We start from the raw sequence: 16,396 nt of genomic DNA on the forward strand, positions 1-16,396 counted from the left end.
TCAAGGTATCCAAATGGGGGCAGAAAAGATCAAACTATCATTCTTTGCTGATGATATGATATCATATCTAAAAAACCCTGAAGATTCTGCCAAGAGACTCCTGGAATTGATAAATGAATTCAGCAAAGTCTCAGAATACAAAATCAATGCACAGATATCAGTAGTTTTCATACACATCAATAACACTCAAGCCAAGAATCAAATCAAAGACTCAACACCTTTCACAACAGTATCAAATAAAATACAATATTTAGGAAAATATTTAACTAAGGAGGAGAGAGACTTTTATAGGAAGAACTACAAAACACTGAGAAAAGAATCTGCAGAGGATGTAAACAGATGTAAAACCATACCATGCTCATGGATCAGCAGAATCAATATTGATAAAATGTCTATACTGCTCCAAATGATCTACAGATTCAATGCAATTGCTATTAAAATACCAAAATTTTTCAAATATATAGAAAAAAATACTTCTACAGTTTGTATGGCATCAGAGAAGACACCCATATAGCCAAAGCAACCTTAATGAAAAAGAACAATTTGGGAGGCATTAATTTATCAGACTTAAAGCTATACTACAAGGCTATAGTAAAACAGCATGGTACTGGCACAAGAACAGAGACATAGACCAATGGAACAGGACTGAGAACCGAGATATAAAATCATCCTCATATTGTCATCTGATCTTTGACAGAGCAGACAAAAACATACACTGGGGAAAAGAATCCCTATTCAATAAATTGTGCTGGGAAAATTCGATAGCCACATGTAGAAGAATAAAATTGAATTTGCACCTCTCACGAAAATCAACTCATTGTGGATAACAGACATAAACCTAACACATGAAACATTAAGAATTTTAAAAGAAAATGTTGGAAAAACTCTTATAGACATCAGCCTAGGCAAAGAATTTATTAAGACGACACCAAAGACAATCACAGTAACAACAAAAATAAATAAATGGGACCTGATCAAATTAAAAAGCTTCTGGACAGCCAAGGAAACTATCATTAAAGAGAAAACCTACAGAATATGAGAAAATATTTGCATGCAACACATCCAATAAAGGGCTGATAACTAGAATCTGTATACAACTCACAAAAATTAAAAAGAAAAAACAAACAACCCCATTAAAAAGTGGGCAAAGGACATGAACAGAAACTTTTCAAAAGAAGACAGATTAATAGCCAGCAACATAATGTAAATTGCTTAACATCTCTAATCATTAAGGAAATGCAAATCAAAACCACAATGAGATATCACTTAACTCCAGTGAGAATGGCTTTTATCAAAAAGTCCCGAAATAATAAATATTGGAATGGATGCAGAGAGATAGGAACACTCATACACTGCTGGTGGGACTGCAAATTAGCACAACCTCTATGGAAAGTAATATGGAGATACAGCAAAGAACTTAAACTACAGCTACCATTTGATCCAGAAATCCCACTACTGAGTATTTACACAAAGGATGAAAAGACAGTGTATAATAAAGACATCTGCACTCAAATATTTACAGCAGCACAATTTACATTTGCAAAGCTCTGGAAACAATCCAGTGCCCATCAATACATGAGTGGATTAATAAAATGTGGTAAATGTATAACATGGAATACTACTCAGCCATAAAATTTTGGTGAACTAATACCTCTTGTATTATCCTGAATGGAGCTGAAACTCATTCTTGAAAGTGAAATATCACAAGAATGGAAAAACAAGCACCACATGTACTCACCATTAATCTGGCACTAATTTATCAACACTTATGTGCACATATGGAAGCAACATTCACTCGGAGCTGGGCAATTGGGAGGAGTAGAGGAGGGGATGGTTAAATTCACACCTAATTGGTGTGGAGCACACTTTCTGGGGTAGGGATATGCTTGTACCTCTGACTTGGGCAATGCAAAAGCAATATATGTAACCAAAGTGTTTTTACTCTCATAGTATTCTGAAATAAAGAAAAGAATACACCTTCTCTAGACACATGGAAGATTTATAAAAATGAAACCATATTCTGGACCATAAAGTAGGACTCAACATGTTTCAATAGACTGAAACTGTACAAAGTTTGGCCTCTGACCACAGTATAATCAACCTAGGGATATAGAGAGTGGCAAATGTCTCAGAAGTAAAGAAAGATTATGTAATGTCCAAGATACAAAGGTGTTATAAATTTTGGTATAAATAGATACAAGATTTCTTTGCTGGGTGTGGTGGCTCACGCCTGTAATCATACCACTCTGTGACGCCAAGGTTGGAGGATCGTTTTAGCTCAGGTGTTCAAGACCAACCAGAGCAAGAGCGAGACCTGGACTCTTCCAAAATTAGAAAGAATTAGTCGGATATGGTGGCACACACCCGGAGTCCCAGCTACTCAGGAGGCTGAGGTAGGAGGATCACTTGAGCCCAGGAGTTTGAGGTTGCAGTGAGCTACGGTGATGCCACTGCACTCTACCCAGGGTAACAGAGTGGGACTCTGTCTCAAAAAAAATAAAATAAAGATTAAAAAATAAAAATAAATAAATATAATATTTGTTATAAAAACACACTGCTTTATGATGGAACTAAGGGCAAGAAGAAGGACCAATAAAGGAAAAGGATAGTCCTATCCAATTTAAGGGAATCAACATGGTGCCCAATTTAATATTTCAACAAAATTTTAGTATATGCTGAGTGCTAGGTACTTTTCTAGAAACTGGTATTACAGCAGTGAATAAAACAGAACAAAAGCCCTCAGGAAGATTATAGTGCACTGGAGAGACAAAAAATAAATAGATAAAATATATGGTACATCATATACTGATAACTGCCATGGGAAAAAGCAAAACAGGTAAAGGAAATATAGAGAGTATTAGGGTAAGAGAGCAATTTAAAATAAGGGTTAGTCAAGGACTAATAGAGTGATTTTGAGGACAGAACTGAAGAAAATGAGGAAAAAATATATGTGCGTCTCTTGGGAAAGAACAAGCATTTGGATCCCATGAAATAGAAAGTATGAAGTCTTTGGAAGGAGAACATGCTGGTATGTTTGAAGAACCGCAAAGACACCAGTGTGGCTGGAACAAAGTAAGCGAGGGAAAGAGCAACAGGAACAGCTCAGAGAGGTAAAGGGAGCAGGACTGTGCAAAGCCTGGGAGACACTGAAATGATTCTGGCTGTCACTTTCTGGTGAAGGGAGGACATCCCATGGAGGGTTCTGAGCAGAGGTGTGACGTCATCTGACTAGGATTTAACAGGATCAAACTGGTTTCCATGTTGAGAACTGACTGAGGGGATGGACAAGGTGTGGAAGCAGGGAGAGTCTCGGGAAGCTGTGGGGATAATCCAAACTGGATGTGGTGACTCCTTGGGAATGGGCAGTATCAGTGGATGGAGGCAGAGGAAGAGGCTGAATTCTGGATACACAGTTTGAAGTGTAGGGTCAATCAGATTCAATGATGGGTGAGATGGAGGAGTAAAGAAAGATTCTTGATCTGTAATTTGTGTCCAATAACATTTGTATCTATTTTTCTTATTCTTTAATTTATATTCATTCACTCAACAAAATATAAATAAATAAGGAAATAAAATAGTGCCTAGGTTCTAGGCAGTGTCAAAGGTGCTAGGTCAATCTAATTTGCCTTTAATTTACCAAGACTTCAGGAAAGCCTAATCATTAATCAATAAATATACTTTAAATATATCCCCTGTGAATCCTGATAGCGTTCTGTATTAAAAAACTCAGATATAAAACCATCCTCATATAGCCATCTTATCTTTGAGAAAGCAAACAAAAATATACGGGGAATATAATCTGTATTCAGTAAACGGTGCTGGGAAAATTGGATAGCCACATGCAGAAGATTGAAATAGGATCTGCACCTCTCACCTCTCACAAAAATCAACTGATGATGGATAACAGACTTAAACCTAAGGAATGGTTCCATAAAGATTCTATAAGAAAACATTGGAAAAACTCCTATAGACATTGTCTAGGCAAAGAATTTATGAAGAAGACCCCCAAAACAATCACAACAACAACAACAAAAAATAAATAGGACCTGATCAAATTAAAAAGCTTCTGCACATCTAAGGAAACTATCATTAGAGTGAATAGACAATCTACAAAATGGGAGAAAATATTAGCATGCTATACATTTGATAAAGGGCTGGTAACTAGAATCTATAAAGAACTCAAGCATATCGGCAAGAAAAAGTCAAACAACCCATTAAAAAGTGGGCAAAAGACATGAACAGAAACTTTTCAAAAGAAGATAGACTAATGGCCAACAAACACATTAAAAAATACTCAAGATCTCTAAACATCAGGGAAATGTAAATCAAAACCACAATGAGATATCACCTAACTCCATTGGGAATGACTTTTCCCCAATGAAAAAGTCCCCAAACAACAAATGTTGGTGTGGATGTGGAGAGACAGGAACCCTCACACACTGCTGGTGGGACTGCAAACTAATATAACCTCTATGGAAAGTAGTATGGAGATACCTCAAAGAACTAAAAGTAGAACTACCATTTGATCCAGCAATCCCACTACTGGGTATTTAGCCAAAGGAAAAAAAGACATTCTGTAAAAAAGACACCTGCACTTGAATGTTTATAGCAGCACAATTCACAATCTAAGAGATGTGGAAACAACCAAAGTGCTCATCAATACATGAGTGGATTAATAAAATGTAGTGATATATATATATATACACACACCATGGAGTATTAGTCAGCCGTAAAAATGGTAGAATACCTCTTGTATTAACTTGGATGGAACTGGAGACCGTTCTTCTAACTGAAGTATCACAAGAATGGAAAAACAAACACCACATGTACGCAATACTAAACTGGAACTAATCAATCAACACTTATGTGCACATATGGAAATAACATTCATTGGAAATCAAGCAGGTGGGAGTGAGGAGGAGGGGATGAGTAAATTCACACCTAATGGGTACAGTGCACACTATCTAGGTGATGGGCACACTTATAACTTTGACTCAAAAAGTACAAAAACAATTTATGTAACCAAAACATATGTAACCCATAATATTCTGAAATAAAAATAAATAAATAAAAACATAAAACAAAAGCACTTATTTAATGCAAAAAGTGTTTTTTAAAAATCTATAAAACATAGAACTTAAATCTTACCTCAGTATTTGAAGAATGAGAATTCACAGATCCTTGATTATACAAATAAACCATAAAATTATCTGCTATGAAATATCTGAATATAAAAAAGAGTGCGAAATGTTTTAAATTATTCTTTTTGAAACATATAAAGCAACAGTCAGTAAACTGACACCCTAAGCCAAACTCTGACCCACCCTCTCTTTTGTAAATAAAGTTTTATTGGAACACAGCCACACTCATCCACATACATATTATCATGGCTGTTTCCCTGCTGCAAGAACAGAGAGATTGAGTGGTTTTGACAAAAACCATCAACCTCTGCTTCAATCTCTTCTTCACTGTAAATGATACCACTTCCTCCTGGTTTCCTTCATGTATTTCCTTCTCATTTTATCAAGTCCCTTTACTTGGATCCTTCCTTCATCCCTTAAATGTTTCCACGGCATTCAGTACTAGGTTGTTTTTCCTTCTCACCTTTAACACCCCACCTCTATAGATGTATATTGTTCATTTCTGTGGCTTCATTTGCTACCTATATAGCAAGACGGCCTGAATTACTATAGCTTTGTGGTATATTTTGAAGTCAGATAGTGTGATGCCTCCAGCTTTGTATTTTTTGGCCAAGATTACTTTGGCTATTCATGGTCTTTGGTAATTCCATAGGAATTTTAGCATTACTTTTTCTATTTCTTTGAGAATGAGCCCGTATTTCCCTTGACTCAGATATTTTTCTTCTCCCTCTACCCTGCCAAATCCCCGCCACCACTATGTTTAATCTATCAATAAATCTTTTATTCTGCCACATCAGCACTTCTCACAAACAAACTAAAATTCTCTACCTCTACACAGTCATCGTTCTGCTTCCCATTATTTCTCGTATAGTGCTATTTGCAGTAACTTCCTAATGGTCATTAGGCTGTCATAATAATTATGCAGGTAATTTCCCAAAACAATATACATTTGCCCTATCCATCTCCCAAGCTCCAGTCTCTACATTTCTTAACAATGTGTATAGTCGTAATAAGATGTTCAAATGTAATGAGAGCTCTCTCACTTTTCCTCTTACACTCTTCAAAAGTTCTTCGCATTATCATACACCATATTCTTCTTCTCTTCTGTCTAAAAGAGTGCGTCAACCCTTTCTTTGGGAGAATTCAATGAATTACTTATTTACACCTTTCATCTCTTTTTCTCATTTTAAGAAACTTCCCCTCAGCCACAAAAACACTTCCTGTCTTTTCTTAAGTCTTAAGAAATACTCATCTAAGCCTCTTCTTTCTCTGCCCAATGTTCTTGAAAAAGTTATTTTTACTTGCTACCTCCAGTTTTGCATAATTCACCTCTCCTGAATACCATGTAATCTAGTTCTATTCCCAAAATTTAACTGAAGCTGTCCTCTTGACTGTCACAAATGCCTTCCAAGCCAGCCTTTCTCAGCGGGCTTTCCATCAGAGAATTAAACCCTACAGAAAACTACTTCAATGATTTTCTTAATTCTCTAAAAAGTGGCCCATAGCTAGTACTACTCTCCATAAACTATTCACCAGCTCTCCAGCAGTGTAAGATCTTTTCTATAGTAAATCCCTACTCCCTATCCCTCATGGTGGTCCCACCTCTCTGGGGAAACCCTCACTGACACCATCAGTCACAGATTTACTTCTTTTTGTGACATCCTGCCCTGAGTATAAAGCTCCTGCTGGTCCCGCCAACTTAATATCATATAGACCAGTATTCAGGAGATGCGTGCCTATTTCTTCTGTTCCTAACTTCCATTTCCAAAAGACTACCTGAGCCATTAGAACCAAAAGTTTAATTAAGTCACAAGAGAGCATTTGTTCACCTGAGAAAACTAAAAATTTAAATAACAAATTAATTTATTTTTCTCCATACTCCTTTTTCTATTATAAGTAAATAGCTTCATAGAAATAAAATGAAATCCAAAAATAAAACATAAAAAATTACCTTTGCTTAAGGTGCACAGTATATGGTCTCTCATTTATTGGAATAATATAGGATATCTGTTCCTAGAGAATCCAGAACAACTGAGAGTGAAGACAATGTTAATATTAAGAAGCTAAAGAACAATTTATATCAATTAATCCCTCCAAATAATGCTTAAAATGTCTTAATTAAATGTTACATATGATTTAAATCTGCAACAAATTACCAAAAAAATAACATTTACTTTATAATCCATTCTTACTATTTCCACAAAAATAAACCCAACCTGAGGATTTACATAGGATTAGAAATCTACATGTAACTAAATTGTAAATTCTTAGGAAACAATAGACCATGTGCTATGCTATAATGCTTATTTAGGTGGCATCATTAGGACAATAAGGTATTCTACATCAGTGAAGATTACGCTATCAGGCACAAGAATTATTTAATCATTTCCTTAAAAATCCTCCTAAGATGTATTGCCTGTTCCCTATATTCATAAGAAGATTATTCAACAAATTTGATATTGTCCTTTATTCTATCACTACTAATTTCAAGGCAGAACACGGATGAAAACAGCCTGGAAAATCTGTAGTTCAGTGAACCTGAGTGATGGTATTCTATCCAGCAAGAGGGAGCATGTGAAATGCAAGAGTTAGAGCATCAGTGAAAAGAAAAATTAGTTAAAGCATATAAAAATGAAAAGGACATAAATATCAAAACACAGAAAAAGTACAGAAAAAGATAAGCATTCAAGGATCTCTGAAAATAAGAAGTAACCAGAATACTGTACAGATCAAAGAAGAATGAGGCAGGTAGTTACCAGGTCAAAAATGAAACCAGAAGATGAACATCATTAGCAATAAGTCAAGTTGATATAATCCCTCCCCCCCACCCCCCAACCCCTACCGATGTAATGAGAAGAGTACTTTTCACCTCCACAGTAATCTTCCCTAAAACTCACTAATCATGAGAAAATATCAGACCAACCCAAAGTGATGGGTATTCTACAATATACCTGACCAATACTCTTCAAAACTGTCAAGGTCATGAAAAACAAGAAAAGAATGAGAAACAGAGTAAAGGGCACTGGGAAGACATGCAATGTAGTTTCCTGGGCTGGATCCTGGAGCAGAAAAAGGATACTAGAGGAAAAATTGTTGAAATCTAATAAAGTAGTTTGCTGACTAGTTAAGTACCAATGTTAATTTCTTATATTTAACAAAATGTAAGGTATCGACATGGCTATATGGGATTTAACATTAGGGGAAACTAAGTAAACGGTATACAAGAACTCTCGGTTAATATTTTTGCAATTTTTTCGTAAGTTTAAAATTATTCCAAAATTGTTAAAGATCATTTTCAAAAAAAGGAAAACCAAAAATACAACAAGGAAAGAAGCAAAACAGGCATGTGTCAGATATAAGGCAGAAATACCAAAAAGAAGATCCTTATACTGAAGCAGCAGAGTATCCTACTTTTAAAATTTGCATTGGTGCGAAAACAGTTCCTTACTGAGTCTGATCTGAATGTGATAACTAAACACAGATCCTGGAACATCTTTATCATTTTTTAAAGTGAACTTGATCTGGAAGTAGTTACCCTATGCAGTCCTTGGATGAATATTTTGTTTTCTCAAAACAAAACCCTATTATAGTAATTAATTAAGATGTTAGTGTACCAAGGAATATGTCAACTATACTTCTACTAAGGGAGTTATGATGAAATGCCTTTTATTTTCAGGCTATATAGAGAAATTGGGGTAGATCTCTAAAGAGTGTAGAGGGTTGATTAATGATATTGAAAAAGTATGGAAAATTTTTGTTTTAATTTCTATAACAGGCAAACGATCTATTTTTGATGATTAAGCAGTTTCATCCCTGAGACATCATCAAGATGGCAGAGTGAGGCCACTCACCTCTACAAAGAAGTACTAAAACAGTGAGCAGATAACCACATAGCAAGTAGAGCATCTAAGAGAGAAAACTGGGAGTCAGCAGGGAAAAGACAGGGAACCTCTAATGCGCAGAAACAGAGGGAACTAAAGAAGCACCAGCCTGGCTGGGATTGGCTCAGAGCCAGAAGGAATTCCCCCCTGCAGGGAAAAGGTAAGTGAGAGATCCCCAACAGTCCACTTTCCCACCAGAGATGCATACAGTACTAGCCACAAGAGAGCCCCTCAAGCCTCACAGGCCCTGAGCCTAGTATAGGGAGCTGCCTGGACTCCACACAACTTAATTGTTCCAGAGAGGGAATTCACACTGGGTCCCACTTGCCCGGAGACCCAGGCAGAGGCAACATGATAACATCTTGAGAGCCCACCCCCACAGACAGCACCATGCCATGGAGCCCAATAGCCCCTGCATCTCCACATCCCTGGCGTCCACTTGACATCCTCCATTGTCCACCCAGAGGGCTACAGCACTGCAACACCAGCTGGAATAGGCGGTGTGGCTGAGTCTCCAGCATTCTAGCCCATGCAGTGTCCTACATCCTAAGAAACAGGCAGTGCAGCACAGAGGAAGGCTGCCCCTGGGACAAAGGAAACTGAAGCTCATGCTCACCAAGGCCTAATAGCTGCCTACCCGGGGCTGCTGCCACTGACACCAACCCCATGCCCTCCCAGCAGCAGGGCCACCACACACTTATACGTGCCTTCAGTAAGCCAGGGAGGCCCACTCAAACAACTTCCCGGGGCCTGAGGGCAAGCTTAACCTTCCCAACACCAATGGTGACCACATGTAGCACTGGGGGCCTGACATGTGGCCCACCCCTTCCACCACTACCACTGGTATCCAGGTTTGCCTCCTGGGGGCCCAGAGACCAGCATTCCTGGCATCATACCACCTACCTACTCATGTACGCCACCCAGGGGCCTGGGGGCTGGCCAATCCATCCCACTGCTACCACCACTGGTGTTCACATGAACCACCCAGGGTCCTAAGGTCTGACTCACTACTGCTACTGCCACTGCTGGTATAATGCACACTGCCCAGGGGCCTGAGGACCCATCCACTCAGCCTGCCACTGCCACCATTGTGAACTGACCTACCTGGTGACCTCATCCCCAGGAAAGCCTTGCTATAGCCTCCAGTAACACAGAGCCTAATCCACTGGGAAACTCACAGACACCACTGATGTTGACTACAGCTGAAGAAATCACAGATACTACACTACTACATCCACCCAGAGTCAAAACCAAAGCACCCTATGTACCAACACTAGACATACACCTATAGGAAAAAATCTTTCCCTATGAAAGCCAATCCATAAGGTTAGAAGAAGTGACTGTTACACCAGATGCGTGGATATCAATGTAAGGATGCAAGAAACACGAAAAAGTAAGAAACATGATAGCTCCAACCGAACATAATAATTCTCTAGTAATTGATCCCAAACAAAACAATATTTATTAAAAGCCTGAAAAAGAATTCAAAACAATAATCTTAAGGAAACTCAGGAAGATACAAAAGAACACAGATAAATACTACAAAGAAATCAGGAAAATAATTCATGATCTGAATGAAAAAGTCAACAAAGAGATAGATTATCATAAAAAGAACCAAACAGAAATCCTATAACTGAAGAATTCAATAAATTAAATAAAAAATACAAGATCAAGCAAAAGAAAGAATTACTGAACTTGAACCTAATGAAAATGGAGGCACAACTTACCAAAGCCTATGGGATGAAGTAAAACAAGTGCTATGAGGAAACTTTACAGCAATAAACACCTATATCAAAAACCTGGGAAGATTTCAGATAAATAACCTAATGATATAAATCAAAGAACTAGAAAGGCAAGAGCCAACCAAACACAAAAGTAGTAGAAGGAAAGAAATAATAAAGATAAGAGCAGAACTAAATAAAATAGAGACTAAAAAAATGAAGAATCAAAAAAAATGAAAAGTTGGTTTTTTGAAAAGACAAAAATTAATAAATCAATTGCTAGAATAGCCAAGAAAAAAAGAGAAAACATCCAAATAAACAAAATCAAAAGTGAAAGAGGAGACATTGCAATTTCATTAGAGACTATTATGAACAGCTATACGCTAACAAATTGGAAAACCTAGAAGAAATGGATAAATTCCTAGACACATACAATCTACTAAGATTGAACCAGGAAGAAATAGAAACCTGAATAGAGCCAATAACAAATAATCAGATTGAATCAGTAATAAAAAGCTTAGGACCGGATGGCTTTACTGCTGAATTCCAATAAACTTTTAAAGAAAAGCTAACACCAATTTTCAAACTATTACAAAAAATTAAAGAGGAGGGAACCCTTCCTAACTCATTCTATAAGACCAGCATTACCCTGAGAACAAAAGCATACAAAGATGTAACAAAAAAGAAAACTATCGGCCAATAAACACGGACGCAAAAATCCTCTACAAAAAACTAGCAAACTGAATCTAAAAATACATCAAAAAGAGAATATAACATGACCAAGTGCTATGAACTCAGGGATGCAAGGATAGTTCTACTTGTGCAAATCGATAAACGTGATACAACACATCAACAGAATGAAGGACAAAAACCATATGATCATCTCAATAATTACAGAAAAAGCAGTTGATAAAATTCAATGTCCCCTCATGATTATAAACTCTCAACAAACTAGGCATAGAAAGAACATACCTGAACATAATAAAGCCCATATATAACAAACCCACAGCTAACGTCGCACTGGATGGGGAAAAGCTGAAACTCTTTCCTCAAAGAACTGGAACAAGGATGCCCATTCTCACCACTCCCATTCAACAAAGCATTGGAAGTCCTAGCCAGGGCAATTATGTAATAAAAAGAAATAAAAGACATCCAAATTGGACAGGAGGAAATAAAATTGTCCTTTGTTATCAGGATTATAGAAAAACCTAAAGACTCCACCAAAAAACCTGAAAGAACTGAAATATGAATACAGTAATTTTGCAAAATACAAAAATATACAAAAATCAGTAACATTTCTATACACCAGTAACAAACCAGCCAAAAAAGAAATCAAGAAAACAACCCCATTTACAATAGCTACAAAAATATAAAAATAACTTTAACCAAAGAGGAGAAATATCCCTACAAAAAAATTTAAAAAAAAATTGTTGAAAGAAACTGAAGAGGACAAAGTAGAAAGGCATCTCAAACTCATGAATTGGAAGAATTAATATTGTTAAAATGACCATACTGCCCAAAGCAAACTAAAAATTCAATGCAATCCCTATCAAAATACCAATGACATTCTTCATAGAAATAGAAAAAAAAATCCTAAGATTCGTATGAAACCACAAAAGATGCTGAATAATTAAAGCAATCCTGAGTGAAAGAACAGAGATAGAGGCATCTCACCACCTGACTCAGAACCTAGAAGTAAATACACATATTTGCAGCCAACTCATTTTTGACAAAGGCATCAAGAACATCCATTGGGGAAAAGACACCCTCTTTAATAAACGGTGCTGGGAAAATTGGACAGCCACATGCTGAAGAATGAATCCAGAGCCCCATCTGCACAATGTACAAAAATCAACTCGACATAGGTCAAATATATAAATGTAATACCCAAAACTATATAATTAATAGAAAAGTAAAAAAAAAAAAATAACAGGATAAATGCCTCAGGACATTTGTCTGGCAAAGACTTTACGGCTAAGACTTTAAAATCACAGGAAACAAAACCAAAAATAAACAAATGGTACTGTATTAAACTGAAAAGCTTCTGCACAGCAAAGGAAACAATAAACAGAGTGAGGAGAAAACCTGTAGAATAGGAGAAAATATTTGCAAACTATTCATCTGACAGGAGTTTAATATCCAGAATAAACAAGAACCTCAAAAAACTCAACAGAAAAAAAAAAATCCCATTCTCAAAGGAAGATATACAAATGGCCAACAGGTGTATGAAAAAATTCTCAACATCATTAATCATCAGGGACATGTAAATCAAAACCACAATGAGATATTTTATCACTCCAGTTAGAATGGCTATTATCAAAAAGCAAAAAAAAAAAAAAAAAAACCCAAAAAACAAAAGCAAAAAAACAAACACCGGCAAGGATGTGCAGAAAAGGGAACTCTTATTGGTGGTAAAAGGGAATACTGTTCTTGGGAATGTAAATTAGTATTATGGAAAACAATATAGGATTTCTCAAAAAACTAAAAATGGAACTACAGAATGACCACACATTCCAGCAATCCCACCACTGGCTAACAGAAATCAGTATATCAAAGGGATACCTGCACCTCCATGTTTATTGCAGCACTATTGACAATGTCTAAGATATGGATTCAAACTCAGTGTCCATCAACAGATGAACTGATAAGAAAATGTGAAATATACACACAATGAAATACTATTCACCCATAAAAAAGAATGAAATTCTGTAATCCGCTGCAACATGGATGAGCCCAGAGGATACTATGATAAGCAAAATAAATCACACACAGAAAAAATAAATACCATACATTTCACTTATATGTGAGAGCTAAAATAAATTTTGAGATCATGGAAATAGAGAGTAGAGTTGTGAGTATTGGAGGCTGGGAAGGCCAGGGGGAGAGGAGGATGGGGAGAGGTTGGTTAACGGAAACAAATTACAGGTAGATAGAAGAAATAAGTTCTGGTGTTCTACAAAACTATAGTGTGAATATGGTTAACTATAATTTATGGGATATTTTCAAAAAGCTAGAAGAGAGTATTTTCATGTTCACAATGCAAAGAAGCGGTAAATGAGGTAATAGATATGCTAATTACCCTAATTTGTTCTTTACACATTTTATATGTGTGTTGAAATATCACTCTGTATCCCATAAATATGCACAATTATTATCTGTCAACTAAAAAGAGAGAAAAAAAGAAATTCCATCTTTTCTGGGAATTCCCCCATATGATTTTTCAAATTAGTATACCAGAATGTTATTTGCAAAGTACTGGAATAACTTCAAAAGACTCAGAAAACTCTCTTCCTGCTCACCTACTCATATATTATCCAAATCACCGACCTTCTCAAAATATATTTTAGTAAAGGTCTGGAACCCCTATAGACCTTTAGGCATTCGGGGAATTGAACAAAGTAGATTTACCTGAATTTACAGAAACCTACATTGAAAATTCACCTTTCTGTTTCACAAAAACCATGGACCTGTTAGACAGTGTCTTAGGTTGGATTCCCTAGAAGTAGAGTCTGAAACCTGGATACGTTTGCAAGTGCTGTATTGCAGGAGCCCTCTCAGGATAAACTTTTTAGGGAGTGACAGAAGCAGGATAGGGAGAGAGAGATGAAGCTAAAGTAGATATGATTTCAAGTACATTCTAGCCTCAGGCTGATCCCCTGGGGGAGCTCTGGAGTTTTGTGACTCCAGACTCTTTCCCACCTGGTGGCAAGGGAGCTGTGGTTTGTACCCCCTTACCAATTACTCTGTGGCTCAAGGGCTTCCCTGGGGTATGGAGTCAGGAAGTAACTCCATAACCCAGAGGCAATTCCCCAGAAAAGATTGCTGACTCTTGCAGCTGTACCCCATGAGCCAGGGGATGATGTACGACCCAAACTGAACTGATGAAGTGATTCTGGCCAGGGACTGGGGGCTGGGGACACACCAACAACACCTGCTACAGCCCCGCCCTAGCAGCCCCGATGCTGATACCCCAATTGGCACTTATCACCTTCCTGCTCTACCATCTATTCTAGATTGTCTTCGACCCTCACCCTCAGCCATCATTTCTGCTATTCTAAGTGGCTTGCCTGATGGGGTGGATGAGGCGATCCAGATGCCCCTCCCAGAGGGTCCTGAGCCGCCAGTAACAATTATCAGGCAATCCTTGCTGTATTTTCCTATTTACAGCTAAAACTAGGCATGAGAAGTTTTTTTAAAGTCCTGGTGGATCATTTACATGCCAAACACGGGTCTCTCCGCCCCCATTATTGAGCAGCAACCCTACCTCCGCATGAAGATCACAGTAAATCAGTTACTTATCCTGCCAGTTTGTCAATTCCTTTCGTTTTCTTTTTCTTTCTTCCTTTACTCCTTCCTTCCTGTTCTACTGTCTTGAAGAGCCAAAAACTACCTTAAGCCAGTTGTACCTTTAAGTTTAGCAGGAGGTTTACTGTGTTCCCTGGTAGAAGCCCCTCTCACTGGGATCCAGAACCTTCAACCTTCATAGCATAAGGTTGTAGGCAACAGAATCAAATAACCCCAAGTTGTTCATCACAAGTGGTGACAAGCAGGGGCATTTCTACAACCACTTTGTAGCCCTTGGACAATGGCCATTTCTTTAATATATACACTACACTCTAAAGTGTAATACCCCATCTTTGCAAACGCCATTTCCCATCTAGAGTTTAACTGCTTCTTTAAGTAGCCAATTCATTACTCTACCAGGCTGGCTGCTTCCGGATGGTGCCATGTGTGATAGGGTCAGGCGGTCCCATGGTTATATACCCACTTTATTTGCCATAAAGTGTATCTTTGATTTGATGCCATGTCCATAAATCAGACCCTGATAAAACCCTGGATAGTAGGGCTGGCCAGTGCACTGCAGAGAGTGATGCTGGCCAAGCTACTTTAGACAGGAAATGCAAACGCATACTCAGAATTGTGTGTCAAGAACAATAAGGACAAATCTTTGCTCCTTCCAGGACAAAAAGGGTCTGATGTACTCAACATACTAACAAACATTACAGATGGTTGATCTCCTCAAGTGATGGTATGATATCTAGGGCCTAGCATCAGTCTCTATCACTAATAGATCAGAGATTCAGCAGTGGCAGTAACTACAGCCTTGGTGAGAGAGAGTCTGTGCTGTTGGACCCATGCATAGTCTGATTCTTTACTACTGTGGCTATTTCATTCCTGAAACCATTTGTGCAAGCACTGGGGCAGCCAAGAACAGAGGCTGACATCCATCGGCTGACTGCTTCATTCTATCCACTTGCTGATTTCGTGACTCTTTCCCAGTGGATGCTCCCTGGTGTGCACTGACATGAAAGCAAGATCTCCACAATTTGTACCCATTATCATAGGTCCATTCACATGCTTCTTCCTTGAACTAATCTTCCAATATTGCTCTTTTCAGGACCTGGCAAAACAGCCAAACCGTTCACCATAGCCCATAAGTCCGTGTATATTTTTATCTTGGGCTACTTCCCTCTCACCACAAAGTGGATAACCAGTTGTACCACCTGAAGCCCACCCACTGGGAGGATTTCCCCTAACCACCATCTTTAAGAATTGGGTTATAGTGAAGCAACAATCCAGTTTTGGTTTGCACCAATGTACCAAGACAACCCATTAATGAACCAAGCTCAATTTATGTTTCCTTCTTTCATTA

At 37.7% G+C, this 16,396-nt stretch overlaps 1 protein-coding gene across 1 annotated transcript in view; it reads right to left on the reverse strand.

The window, feature by feature from the left end:
- LOC138393672 (disintegrin and metalloproteinase domain-containing protein 32-like) overlaps positions 1-16,396 on the reverse strand; it is a 105,739-nt gene that overhangs the window by 81,871 nt on the left and 7,472 nt on the right. Inside the window, exons 3-4 of the mRNA XM_069485051.1 lie at positions 7,093-7,154; positions 5,149-5,224 (exon numbers count right to left, since the gene is read on the reverse strand). Of these exons, the coding sequence (XP_069341152.1) occupies positions 5,149-5,224; positions 7,093-7,154 (138 nt within the window). The remainder of the gene's footprint in view (positions 1-5,148; positions 5,225-7,092; positions 7,155-16,396) is intronic.

The sequence above is a fragment of the Eulemur rufifrons genome, chromosome 12 (genome assembly GCF_041146395.1).
Source record: "Eulemur rufifrons isolate Redbay chromosome 12, OSU_ERuf_1, whole genome shotgun sequence".
Lineage (NCBI taxonomy): Eukaryota > Metazoa > Chordata > Mammalia > Primates > Lemuridae > Eulemur > Eulemur rufifrons.